The 14,687-nt window shown below is 38.3% G+C and overlaps 1 protein-coding gene across 1 annotated transcript in view; it reads right to left on the reverse strand.

Moving 5' to 3' along the window:
- IL23R (interleukin 23 receptor) overlaps nucleotides 1-14,400 on the reverse strand; it is an 87,892-nt gene extending 73,492 nt beyond the window's left edge. The window contains exons 1-4 of the mRNA XM_028832665.2: nucleotides 14,199-14,400; nucleotides 12,541-12,638; nucleotides 11,103-11,399; nucleotides 4,045-4,168 (exon numbers count right to left, since the gene is read on the reverse strand). Coding sequence (XP_028688498.2) covers nucleotides 4,045-4,168; nucleotides 11,103-11,399; nucleotides 12,541-12,610 — 491 coding nt within the window. The 5' untranslated portion in view covers nucleotides 12,611-12,638; nucleotides 14,199-14,400. The remainder of the gene's footprint in view (nucleotides 1-4,044; nucleotides 4,169-11,102; nucleotides 11,400-12,540; nucleotides 12,639-14,198) is intronic.
- Between the last annotated feature and the right edge of the window lie 287 nt (nucleotides 14,401-14,687).

The raw sequence follows: 14,687 nt of genomic DNA on the forward strand, positions 1-14,687 counted from the left end.
CTCACGCCTGTAATCCTAGCACTTAAGGGAGGCCAAGGCGGGAGGGTTGCCTAAGCTCAGGAGTTCCATACCAGTCTGGGCAACATGGTGAAATCCCGTCTGTACTAAAATACAAAAAAAATTAGTCGGGAGTGGTGGTGTGCACCTATAATCCCAGCTACTCAGGAGGCTGAGACAGGAGAATCACTTGAACCCAGGAGGCAGAGGTTGTAGTGAGCCGAGATCACACCATTGCACTCCAGCCTGGGCAACAGAGTAAGACCTCATCTCAAAAAAAAAAAAAAAGAAAAAAAGAAAGGAATAAAGTACTGATACATGTTACACCATAGATAACCTTGAAAACATTATGCTAAATGAAAGAAGCCAGTCACAAAAGACCACATGTTATATGATTCCTTTTATATGAAGTGTCCAGTGTAGGCAAATCCACAGAGACAGAAAGCAGATAGTGGTTGCCATGGACTGGGAAGATTGAGGGGAAATAGGAAGTGACTGCTAATGGATGTGTTTTTTTTGGCGTGATGAAAATGTTTAATATTGATTGTAGTGATGGGTGGATGTGATTTTTTGGGCATGATGAAAATGTTCAATATTGATTGTAGTGATGGGTGCTAAAACTCAAGGAATGATATACTTTAAATAAGGAGAATTGTATGGTAGATGAACTACACTTAATAAAGTGTTATATTAAAAACAAAGGAAGAATGAATTAACCAAACAACCCGGATCAGCAGTTCAGGAGATCCTTCCAGGTTCGGGGAGATAGTGAATATCCTCAAGATACTAGGCTCTCTGTCAGTCTGGCACTGCCTGGTTTTTCTGTGAGCTTGAAGTGCAAGGGTGCTGCCATACTGCCCTCACCTTCAAATTCCTAAAGTTGACTTAGCAATGAGACTCTAGTTGTCTCGCTCTCGTGGCTTTTCTACTTTACCCTACAGGCAAGGGGTAGAGGTTTAGTCTCCAATGGTTTAGCCAGAGAGATCCCCGTGAAAATCCCTGCTCCTTTACTTCTTAGTCAAGTGACTTTGGAGAGGTAATGTGAGCTCCCCAAGCCATCTGTAAGATGGGAACAATAACAATCGTTCCCTCACAAGGTTGAGAATTGAAGATGTCATGCACATGAAGTACAGAGCACAGTACTTAGCATATTGCATCTGATCCATCAACTCTACTCATCCCTGATATCAGAGTTTTCATCATCTCTTCGGTACTGGAATATGCCTCTGTTTAACTCCTGTTCAGAATGAAAGGTGTATGCCTCTTGCCCATGGCATGCAGCTGGTAACTCCAGGTCTAGTAATGTGTTCATTAAATCTGTCTAGTTTCTACATGCACTTTCTTGAATGAAGAGGTATTTCTTTTTACGTTTCACTTAATCAAAATTATTCTGAGTATCCAACAGGTGGAGAGAGAGAGAGCAAGATTAGGTTATTCTCTTCAATACAGACCAGGTTTGGTGACTGGGAGAATTGTTTGAATCCAGGAGGCAGAGGTTACAGTGAGCTAAGATTGCACCACTGCACTCCAGCCTGGGTAACAGAGACCCTGACTCAAAAAAACAAAAACAAAACAAACAAACAAACAGAAAACAAACACCCTATAAATAAATAAAAAGATTACTTTTTTAAAAAGGTTATTCCGTTCCATAATGATGAGAACTGAACAGAATATTTTAAAGATGCCCCGCGATCTGGACCTCCACATGCCTTCGGCAGAAAATAAGTTAAGAAGACAGTCAGGCAACCTCTGTTCAAATTCCACCTCTCCTTCTCTGCAACTGTGTGGTCCTGGATACATACCTGACCTCACTAAGTCTCAGTTCCCTTGTCTATACAAATGGGAAAAATAATTGCATGCATCTGTCTTAGTCTCTTTCAGCTGCTATACAAATTCCTTAGACTAGGTAATTTATAAACAACAGAAATTTATTGTTTATAGTTCTGGAGGCTTGGAAGTCCAAGATCAAGGCATCAGCAGATTCAGTGTCTGGTGAGGGCTCACTCTCTGCTTTATAGATAGCACCTTCTGGCTGTGTCCTCACAGGGTAGAAGGGCAAAGAAGCTCTCTTTCAGGCCTCTTATGGAAGGGCAATAATTCCATCCATGAGGGCTTCACCCTCATGAACTAATCTCACTTCAAAGGCCCCAACTCCTGTTACTCTTGCATTGGGGGTTTGTTTCAACATATGAATTTTAGGAGGACACAAGCATTTGTAGGATCCCAGTGCTTCACATGGTTGTACAGGTATTAAATTAGGCAGCATTTATAAAGCTCTTGGCCCAGTGCTTGGCAAACAGTAAGGGTCCAATAAATGCTTTAAAACATAGTTTGTGAAATGTTTAAGAATTACTGACAGAAAAAAAAGTGTACTTCAAAAACACCACAGAAGGCATTTTATTTTATTTTATTTTATTTTATTTTATTTTATTTTGAGATGGAGTTTCCCTCTTGTTGCCCAGGCTGGAGTGCAATGGCGCGATCTAGGGTCACTGCAAACTCCACCTCCCGGGTTCAAGCGATTCTCCTGTTTCAGCCTCCCGAGTAGCTGGGATTACAAGTGTGTGCCACCACACCCGGCTAATTTTTGCATTTTTAGCAGAGACAGTGTTTCACCATGTTAGTCAGGCTGGTCTTGAATTCCTGATCTCAGGTGATCCACCCGCCTCAGCCTCCCAAAGTGCTGGGATTACAGGCATGAGCCACCGCGCCCAGCTGGCATTTTAAATTATTTTATTTATTACTATTTTTGAGACAGAGTCTCGCTCTTTTGCCCAGGCTGGAGTGCAGTGGCATGATCTCAGCTCACTGCAACCTCTGCCTCCTGGGTTCAAGCAATTCTCCCTGCCTCAGCCTCCCGAGTAACTGGGATTACAGGCACCTACCACCATGCCCAGCTAATTTTTGTATTTTTAGTAGAGATGGAGTTTCGCCATGTTGGCCAGGCTGGTCTCAAACTCCTGACTTCAGGTGATCCACCAGCCTTAGTCTCCCAAAGTGCTGGGATTACAGGCATGAGCTATTGTGCCTGGCCTGGAATTTTATTTTTTAATAAACTAAACCAAACAAGAAACACGAATAAGGTGAGCAACTTGTCCTGGTTTGCCCACAACTTTCCAGGTTTTAAAACTGAAAATCCTTTGTCCTGAAAACCCCCTTAGTATGAGACAAACAGGAAAGTTGATCAGCTATACAGACACTGAATTTAAGATTTGAGGGTCAGGATTAACAATTAATAGCTTCCATGAATTTAGTGGTAATGTGGCATGATTATACACACTTTAAAAGCCAAATTCTACATAATGAATTAGAACAAACTTGTGTATTTAGGTTTTATTTTTAGGCCCATTTAAAGATTAAAAATCATAGCAATTCGGGGAAATTAAGTTGTTGAAACCCTAGAAGAAGAATAGAGCAGGTATTTAAGCAATAATTTATTTTATTTTATTTTATTTTATTTTATTTATTTTTTGAGATGGAGTCTTGTTCTGTCACCCAGGCTGGAGTGCAGTGGCACAGTCTTGGCTCACTGCAACTTCTGCCTCCCAGGTTCAAGCTATTCTCCTGCCTCAGCCTCCCGAGCAGCTGGAATTACAGGTGCCCGCCACAATGCCAGGCTAATTTTTGTATTTTTAGTAGAAACCAGGTTTCACCATGTTGGCCAGGCTGGTCTCAAACTCTTGACCTCAGGTTATTCGCCCACCTCGGCCTCCCAAAGTGTTGGGATTACAGGTGTGAGCCACTGTGCCCATCCTAAGCAATGATTTAAAACTGTGCTGGGCTATACCACCATTAGGCCCCTGCTACCAATTACCTACAAATGAATAAAAAGGGTTGAAAGATCATAGAATACTTTCCTGCCAGAGTGAAAATATTAATGGCCCGAAAAGGGCACTGGTAGGCTCACTGATCATAAGTAGGAAATTAGGGATAAATCAGGGTACATATTTAATGTTTGAGGCTGATTTCTTGGATCTCTGGTGGAGGCAGAGCTCTGGCTGAACCAGGGTGGAACCGCTTATATGAAGCCGTGAGGAAGGGACCTACCTCTTCACATGCACCACGTATTTTGTGTCTACGTAGGTGAGCTTCCCAGCATTCCAGGTGCAAGTCATGTTGCCTGAATATTCATAAATGACACAGGTTACCTCATCAGGAACATCTGGCGGATCTGCAACAAAACATATCACTTAGGAGCTGCCATAAGAAATATGAAGTTCTCTATAAAGTAGTCAGTTGAGAAACTGACAATTTTATTTGAAAATCAGGTCAATTAGCACTCAGCACCTCCCTGCTCCTCATTCCATCCCTACTACCTTACCTTGCAACCCACTTTACCATCAAGTATCCATTCCTCTTCTTCTTATACTTGACTATATTATTCTAAATTCAGTCTCCCCCAGCTACTCCTGTATCTTTCTCTTTTTCTTAACAGCTAAACACTTTTAAAGAGCCTATTATTCTTCATTTCCCATATGCTTTTGAACCCAAAACAATCAGGATTCAGCTTCCACAATTCCACCATTGTTGCTAAGGTCTTCGATGACTTTCTCTTCAACAGACCCCATCTCTTGTCATTTGTCACTGAAAATTTTTTATAAGGAAGAAGGCTATTTGTTCCTTTTCATCTATTTTGTAATTAAAATAAAAGTCCACAGAAAATCTCTGCAGCATTTCATATTTTGCTCACTCCCTCCTTGAAAGCTGTCTGTTTTAAAGGTGCGTGTGGTGGCTCACCCAGTAGTCTCAGCTAACTGGGGGGCTGAGACTGGAGGGATCCCTGGAGCTTAGGAGTTTGAGGCTGCAGTAAGCTATGATCAACACACTGCACTCCAGATTGGGTGACACAGTGAGACCTTGTCTCAAAAACAAGACAAGAAAAGAAACCTCTTTGCTTCTGGCTCTTGCAAATGGGTTCTTTGTAGTTTTCTTCTACTACTCTGGCAGACTATCTTCTTCTCTTGCACATTTTCCACTACTCATTTTAAAAGTTTAGTGTTCATACATGCAATAAAATATTATTCAGCCTTAAAAAAGAAGGAAACTTTAACACATGCTACCATGTAGATGAAACTTGAAGACATTATATTAAGCGAAGTAAGCCAGACCCTAAAGGACAAATATTGCACGATTCCCCTTACACAAGGTATCCGGAATAGTCAAGCTCATAGAAAGTAGAATGGCAGTTGCTGTGGCTTGGAGGAGAAGGAAGTGGATATTTGTTTAAAGGATACAGAGTTTCAGCTTGCAATAAGAGGGTTCTGGAGATAAATGGTGGTGATGGTTGTACAACAGTGTAAATGTACTTAGTGCCACTGAACTGTATACTTAACCATGGTAAAAATGGTACATTTTATGTTATGTATTTTACCACCACCACAACAAGGTTTTTTGAAAGTTTGGTATTCACACAATTCTATTTCAAGGCTCTTTTCCTGTCACTCCACTCAACTCATCCCACCCCTATTCCTGCCCAGCTCTTTCTCCAGGTGGCCATACTATGGGGAACATTTTTATTTTTCGTTGGCTAGCATCTTTCCCTCTTGAGAACTGACATCCCCTCCAGCCCCTCACTCCAATCTCACCCCCACCCCAACCCCAAGGCCTGTCAATCAAGAAGCTCTCCACAAAAGTGTGCCTTTGAGGTAGGCTGACTAATACGAGAATTTCCCTTGGGAATGAACATATGACTCATAATGAACCAATCAGAATTCTCCAAGGCACTTTTTCTAAACCATTGTAAAAGAAGCACACTCTGTGCTCCTGAAACTGCTATCTCTGAGTAGCATGTGAGCTGTAAGTTGCTGGTGGCCATCTTGCTGTCATTGTGAAACAGGCTTTTTCACAGTCTTTAGTCTATGTAAGAACGAAGCCAACACAGGGGAAAACAATACCTAGCAGACAGGAAAAGATGAGAGAGTTCTGATGACATTGACTTTTTAGGGCCTCTAACGCCTATGAAACTCCAACAACTATCGAATGACACCCAAAATTTTCAGTTATATCATTCAATAGTGAATAAGATTAAGATTTTTTAAAATGTAGAAATATTGAGTGTTTATTAAATATTCACTTTTCAGGTGTGGCTCTCTTAGTTCATCCCTACATGTGAAATACTGCTGGGACACTTGACTGCTCAGAGAATGACAAGACAAGTGGAAGGATAGAGGCTCATAAAGAATAAAAATACAGACATTTAGGCATCTGAAGTTCCATCCAAAGATTTATCTTAAGTACATATTGCTTTCACTTCACCTGCAAATTGCTTACCAAAAATTTTGCTTGTAAAGTAATAAACAAATATATTAAAAATTTTATTCTCACTGCAAATCAAGGCAGTACTAGATGTCTTTAAACCTATCAAATTAGCAAGGATTTTGAAAAATGACAGTACACAGTGTTGGAGTGGACTCATGGAAGTCCTCTAACATGCTTCTGGTGGAAGTACAAGTTGGTACAGCCTTTATATAGAGCACTTTACATACCACAATCTGTAAAAGCAGGTGTAATATTTTGCAACTCAGCAATTATACATCTAAGAATGCATCCTTAATGAAATGTTCATAGATATATAAAATATTTGGCTTAAAGGACGTGCCCTTAAAGTATTGTTCATAACAATGAAAAAATTGTAAACAAGCTCAATTTTCCAAAATAAGGTTAAATAAACTACAATCCAGTCCTAAACACATCCAAAAGCAATGTTGTAGAAGACAATTTAAGTACTTGGCCTTTGGAAGGAATTAAAAGTATATTTAATGAAGTAATGATCATATGGCAAAGTGAAAAAAGCAGGTTGCAAAATGGTTCAATTAGTGGTTTCTTTTAAGCGAGAGATTGAGAAACAGAGGGTCTGAAATTTCAAAGACATATTCCAAATTATTAAAGAGGGATTATGGTTACTAGTAAAGTTATAGGATTATGGGAATGATAGGTATTTCTTTTTTGCTGGTCTACATTTTAAAAACTCTCTATATTGAATGCAATTTGATTTTACAATTAAAAAACTCTTTTCATATATCGAAGGTCTAATATCCTTTTCAAAAAAGCTATTTTCAAAGACTAAGAACACACTAAAAAGTACTTTACAACGTTTTGGTGACTTGTAGCATTGAGTTACAATGGTAACTGGGTTCCAAGTAGGGTAAAATAAATCTTTGTTTTAATTGAGCCTTAAATGAAGTAGGTGTGGAAACATAAATTTAAATCATTTTGGAGATTCAGTTGTGATCCCTCATTGATTACAATGATTGGTGCTGAAGTTACTTTTCCCTCTGGTTTCAGATAGAGAGTGTCATTGATTTGGCCATCAGATCGTTTGGGCTGTGTTACACCACAGCATCCTACGTGAAGTGAATTCTTGGGGTTACAAATGTCTGGTAGTTAATTAACTTTACGAAAGATCAAAAAGATGACTATACACACACACACGCAAGTAAGTATTTGTTAATATGAAGCAATTTAAGATGGGCCTGTGAGTATGGTTATGAAAATAACATCAAGTTGTTGTTAGGCCTCATTGCCAGGTTATTCAATATCCAAGAACAAAACCTGGCTATACAACTAGATACTAGAGAACACCCTGAGGTGTACAAAAGGGGCTTATGTTTTTGTTCTTTCCTGCCAATCCCACCCTTCCCCTATTATTGGGATACTCCGGAATCACAGGCCAGGTTTTTTAATTCAGAGTCTAGCCAAGGATCCTTTTCTACTGAGAGCTTCTTGAAAGCAGCCTGTGATTTCTTCTTCTTTGTACTTCTAGCATTTAACACATTTTTGGTGCATAGTAACCACTCAATAAAGTTTATTCCATGAATTGATTGTCTCAATTAAGATAATAACGAGAAGGATTAAAGTGGAGAGAGATGCAATGCTTCTGGCAAAGATCACTCTACAATTTCTTACTCAAGCAGGGCACAGGCCAGCCTAATTGTTCTGTAATCACACTTAATGGCAATGCTAGAAACAAATATTCAGAGGCTTTTATTGAAAAACAAATGTGCTTTCATCATTGTAAATGAAGGCCAAAGAAAGTTAAAATTTAAAAAGTCAAAGACACTTAAAATTTTAAACAAATGATTAAGTGGAAACGTGACTATTTGTGCACGGTTTAATTTGATATTTTTAAATGAATAAAGACATCTTGTATTTTATCCGATGATTGGTATGGTCTGATTACAACAAATTTCCCATAATATGTGTGCATTTAATCTTAGATAAGAATCTAAGAAGTTTTTAGGATTGTGGCTAAAAATGGAAATTGTGATAATATGGTTTATATTTCACAAATTATACATTAAAGCACAGCACTTTAAAATATATTTGGATAGCTTTTCAAGGAAAGCAATGACTCATTTATCTTTTACAATTTGTCTCTAGTCTAAAAAAATACATATAATCATTTTGTTCAAAGCAATGATGATAAGTTGACATAGTAAATCTCACATGACAAATATCCTGTGATCAAAGTTGTCCAGTGAAAGCAATGTGATTTCTAGAATGCCGCAAAACCCTCAAAAACCTTTTTTTGACCTACTTAAATAGGAAGTTTTGTTTGCTAAGAATGTAGAGCTCAAGAAGACATTCAGCTTGAATCCAGGGGTTTGAGTAAATTCTCACCTGGCAGTTACATTTTTACACTCATAACCAGAGGCCTATGTAAGGAGTTACAACTCACAAGTTAAATAAGTGGAAAGAGTGATGTTCTTTCTAAGCAGCCATCAGCAGAGAATGTATTTCTATTAGACTGTCCTGGAAGAGGAACAAAGTCCATTCTCTTACCTTCTACATTGCCTGGTGTTAGGTTTGGAGACAGAGGCCCCTCAGCCAACACTGAGAGGGCTCTTGGGAGTAATCAGTGATACAAACTGCAACACACGGAAGGTGGTGTTAAAGAAAATGTATAGGAGGCCATTGTTTTGGACTGAGCTCCTGCACTAGGCCCCCACATACCAAATCAAAACAAAGTCACTCCTGTTAAGTGACATATAATCAAGCTGAAACTTTAAGGAAGCAGGTAAAACTCCCACAGACTAGTTTTTCCTGAAAACAGAAAATTCAAAGCAACCACGTAGAAAGAGCCCAGTCAACCTGAGTGGGGATGATAAGGAAACCCCCTCCGCTTTAATCATACAAGGAAAATAACCCAAAGTAACAATGTTAACCAATCTGGTAGGTTTTATAAAAATGTCATTTCTTGTTCCTACCTTACAAAAACCATCTGTTCTAATAGTAGAAACAAATAGTAGAACCAAAACTAAGTACATAATTATACAAGCCAGTCCATATCACTATAGTAACTTAAACACCTCCAGGATACTCAGATTAATTTTATAGAATGAGATGCTGCCGATTCATGAATCACAAACAAAAACCTATCAGATCTAAAAACTAAATTTGCTGAAATTTTGTTTTTTTAACAGAGACAATGTTTATTTTGCTTCCTTTTTTCCCTCTGGCTTAAATTAATAACTAACCTTTTCCTATAACTGTGAAAGTTGCTTATTTGCCCTCCAAAGAAATTGTATGGTCTCTCTACCCCACTCCCACCCCCAAAGGATAAATAGTAAAGTATTTAAGCATTGAGGTTTGGTTATGTTTCCTGAGGATGTGGACAAGCTAAGGAGATTTCATACATCAGATGTCTGCCTGTGGTTTAATTGCCACAATTTAGGGCAAGTTTAGCAGCTTTAAGGCATTAGTTTAAGGTAGGTTTATTCTTTGACTCCAAAACCTATGACTTTCCTTCCTCAACTCACCTCTACAACTTTCTATAGTTCCTTCTCTTGAAAAGCATGCAAGATCAGCTGCTCAGAGTTAAGTAGGACAATGGCTTCATTATAGAGCAAGGAAGCCTCTTATTTTCCAAGCAGCCACAATGGGGTCAGGTGGTAGTGGTGATATGGGTCTGCCCCCAGCTAAGTTGTAAACGTGAAGAAGAAGCAAGAACTGAGGTTTGATTCTCAAAAGTATGGAGGAAGGGAACATGGCAAAGACACAAACTCCTTTATTTTTTTACTGAAAATGAGTTCAAGTGCCATAGAGAATGAATATCTGAGTTAAAACAGTGCTGAACTTATTGATTTACCCCCTTCATAATAGTAGAACCAAAACTAGGTATATAATTATATAAACCAGCCCATATCACTATAGTGATTTAAACACTTCCAGGACACTCAGAGCACAGATTGAATTTAACATATATTTTTAAGATTAACTTGACTAAGCTTTTAAATAAATTAATAATTATTCCCTTCAAGGTGGGTTTTAAGAAAAAGAAAAAAATTAATAGTTACAGTAACAAACACAGTGATTGTAAATTGGAATAGTGAGATTAGGAACAGAGGATTGTAGAAGACTCTCCCTATGTTTTATCAAAAGGATGTATTTTTAAGGATTTGGGTACTGATGTACTTTAAATTTTATCATATGCTTCCAAATAAATTATTGAAATCAGGTGCATAACACAGCCTGTAAAATTAGCCTCCTTTTACAGGCGAGGAATTGAGGCTTAAGCAACTTGCCCAAGGTCGCAAAACTAGGAGTACAGTGGGAGCACAAAACTAGTTTTGCAACTCCCCCTAAACCTTGGCCTCAAAATTTCTCAATGGGATCTGCTTCAAGGTTAATTATATTAGTTTAGAAAAATAAAACAAGAAGATTAAAAAAGCAACATTTTAAATCTAAGCGTGCTGGCCCTCACATATGCAGTGTTCATTCAGGGTAGAGGTGAAAAAATGTTTTTTGAATGTATTGGCAACATTTTAAAATTTAGAGAGTACACATTAAAATTTTATATTTCTGCCTTCCTTTGAAGAGCCAAAAGATGTAGGAATACTGGGCCCCTGTGATTACTGGATCTGGGCAGTGGCTCCCCCCAGGAGACCACCTGTGTACTTTCTTCTCTGCATAGCTCCTATCAGCTTCTACAATTCATATAGTTCACCGATCTGGCCCTGGAGACATTTGAGTTTGCAGCTCCTGTATGAAACTAATCTAAAAACTGAACTATATCATTTTGTCCCTATTTTTAGACTAGTGTGGTAATGACCAGGTAATTGTTAGACTAGCTTTTGTTTGCATTTTGAATGTGCCCCAACACTTACATCCAGAAGAAATGTCTTTTCCACATATCAGTGTCTCTTGAAAATGATTGGGACATTCAGCAGTGCAGTACATGGAAGCGTGTGGTTCCAGAAAGTTTTTATACCAAAGCCGAGCTGTTGTTTTATTAATCCTTGTGATTTCAAATCTTTCTTTGATGCCATTTTTATAAAAATGAAGTTGCCTTGGTTGGCAGTTCTTAATTGCTGCTTGGCAATATATAGAGATATTCATACCCATCTTAAAAATTGTGGCTGGTTCTACCCAAATGTGGCCAGAGCAGTTTATATTTGTAATTCCTAGAAATAAATGGAAAAATAATAAATTACATGTAAAACATTAAAACAAGAGATTCAGAAGAACATACTATTGCATTTTAAATTTATTATTTCTATTAATTAAATGATTCCATTGAAAACTGTTTTAGGACTAGATGTATCTTTCATAAACTAGTCTGTTAGGCTTTTTTTTTTTTTTTTTTTTTGAGACAGTCCCGCTCTGTCACCCAGGCTGGGGTGCAGTGTCGCAATGCCGGCTCACTGAAACATCCACCTTCCAGGTTCAAGCGACTCTCCTGCCTCAGCCTCTGGAGTAGCTGGGATTATAAGTGAGCACCACCACGCCCCGCTAATATGGGGTTTCACCATGTTGTTCACACTGATCTCAAATTCCTGACCTCAGGTGATCCACCCACCTCAGCCTCCCAAAGTGCTGGGATTACAGGCATTAGCCACCTCGTCCAGCCTCTGTTACGCTTTTGTTGATGTTCAGCACCATGGCACAAGACTAGAGTTAGCTTGGAAGCTTCTCTAAGTGTCTAAAGAGCAAATATAATTAGCTCTCCTACTTTAGAGAATTGAGAGATTATGAAGCTACAGTATTTTTCAAAGGTAAGATTAGAAATAACACTGGGCACTGTAGAATCTGAACCCCATTCTCTAGCTACTCAACCAATCTTTTGTTCTTTTTTAGATAAAGCCTACTTTTTTCAGTAAAGTTTGAATATAATGAATAAAACCATACTCTTGCCAATGGCCCACACAGTTACTATGTGTTACATAGTTACTATGCCTAGCACATAGTAACTATCGATAAGTGGTTTGTGAAATAGAATTACATTCAAATGTTTGACAGGTTATTATATAACAGTTATAATAGTTTGAAGATAGAAAATGCCAACTCAAACTAATAAGCTCCTTTGTGGAAGTATTCACATGTGAGTAAGAAGGCTGTTCAGAAGGGAAATTTGAGAAAGAAATCCTGCATTTGGACGATTGGGCCATTTTTATTTCATTCTGTGTAATTTTTATGCACACATTTTTTCCGGTCTAAAAATATTTGTATTCTTCAGAGATTCTAACATAACACTAAGAAAATAATAATCACTCAATATTCCATTTGTTGAATGAAAGACAGCAGTAGATACACAAAACACCATACCTCCATGACACCAACTGAAGAGTATGTAAAGGGCTATTACAGCATCCCATTGAATAGTGACCTGATTCATGTCTGGAAGCAGGAAAAGACGTTATCCTCTGGAAAAAAATATGAAAAATGTTTAAATTGTAGTATTTTAGTAAAATAATAAAAAGCATTACATTTTTCCCTAAGAGTTATTGTATTTGATGGGAACCTTTTATTAGGAAGGAAGGAAGAAGGAAGGAAGGGAGGGAGGAAGGAAGGAAGGAAGGAAGAAAGGAAACAGAGCAAAGAAATGTTACTGGTATATTTAGGAGATATAACAAGAGATGGAGAAGTAAAGCAAACAAATGGAATTTTATACTCTTCAAAAGTGACTATGAATTAACTCAGTAGGGCATTTGATTCATTACAATTCCTCCTAATCTAGCCTTTATCATCAGAAACCTCCTCCTCTGAGTTAACTTCTTTATTTATTTTATGTTTTAAACTTTTTTAGAGACAAGGGCTGGGCTCTGTAGCCCAGGCTGGAGTGCAGTGGCATTATCATAGCTCACTATAACCTCAAACTCCTGGGCTCAAGCGGTCCTCCCAACTCAGCCTCCCAAAGTGCTAGGATTACAGGCACGAACCACCGTGCCTGGGCTGAGCTAACTTCTGGTGATGAATTCTTCTGCCTGCCAAAGTTATGTACTTATCACACTCCAGAAATACTAGTCTTTGATGAGCTAAACCTGGGAAGAGCCAAAAATTTCAGAATTCCCAGAGAAAATGGATTCAAAATGAAGAAAAGTGAAGTGAGATTAAGCAATATGTGCTATCACCAGTTAGACTGTAAAAAGCCTTTCATCTGGGGAGGCGTCGTGGTTCATGCCTGTAATCCCAGCACTTTGGGAGGCAGAGGTCAGTGGATTGCTTGAGCCCAGGAGTTCGAGATCAGGCTGGGCAACATGGTGAAACCCCGTCCCTACTAAAAATTTAAAAATTAGCCCAGCATGGTGGCATGTGACTGTCATCCCAGCTACCCAGGAGGTGAAGGTTGCAGTGAACCATGATCACACTATTGCACTCTGGCCTGGGCAACAGAGTGAGACCTTGTTCCCCCACCCCCCAAAAAAGAGGAAAAAAGCTTTCATCTGTAGAGAACTCGAAAGGAACACATTATAGAAATTCCTAATAATACTGTTGTGTTGACAACTAGAGTTACATTATTCAATTAATCAGTTACATTAATTAACTCATTTACTCAACAATCAACATTATTCAGTTATTTTATCTGTTTAATAAAACCTGAGCTTTTTCTGTAAAACAACAAGAGAACGCAATGCACAGCTCATCAAATCGCATAAAATATCTAGTAACATTAAAAAAAACTGGGGTCCCCCGGCTCAGAAATATAGGGATCCCTTTCATAATTTGTTAGCAATCGTAATTCTTCTCTTCACAGAAGAAGCAGAAGCCCTAAAAATGTTCCTAGTTAGAAGTTAACTGATGGAAATATACAATAATTATTATTTAAAGTGATGTGATGCCATATAATATTATAGATTCCCTCTTCATCAGTAACCACTGCATGGAATATCATGAAAACTTGCAAGAGAAAACAACTTGGCCCATGTATTTTCAAAAGGAAATATATCTGTCTTTAAGTATTTGAATGATCGCTGCCTATTTACCTTTCAACCTGTTTGAAGGACATAATTCCACTTCAGAGCCAGGCTGCCACCCTTGTTGGCTGTGTCATGTCTTCTTTCCTCACTGCCTGACTGTCAGTGATCACTTTAGATTTTCAGCTCTGAGGTCAATGGAAATGTCAGCAGAGCCCTGACCTACATTTCAGACTCTTGAAGAGGCACTCAAACTGTCCAATTCGAAATGACTGGCTCTCGTGTAACTACTTGGGAAAACCCAGATTACTGAAAGTGAACTGTTTTGTCAGTACTTTTTTTTTTTTTTTTTTACAGCTTAATTTAAAATTGTCTCATCCAAGAGGCAGAACACTTATACATGTTTTCTTAAAAACGTCAAACATTTTGACACCAAAAATACGGTGCTTAGTTTTAATTTGCAACCAGCATTGTTATTAATTATACACCTGTTTCTTTTTTTAGTTTTCCAGCTTTGTTGAAGTATAATTGATGAATAAAATTCTACAATTTGATGGT

Source organism: Macaca mulatta, chromosome 1 (assembly GCF_049350105.2).
Source record: "Macaca mulatta isolate MMU2019108-1 chromosome 1, T2T-MMU8v2.0, whole genome shotgun sequence".
Lineage (NCBI taxonomy): Eukaryota > Metazoa > Chordata > Mammalia > Primates > Cercopithecidae > Macaca > Macaca mulatta.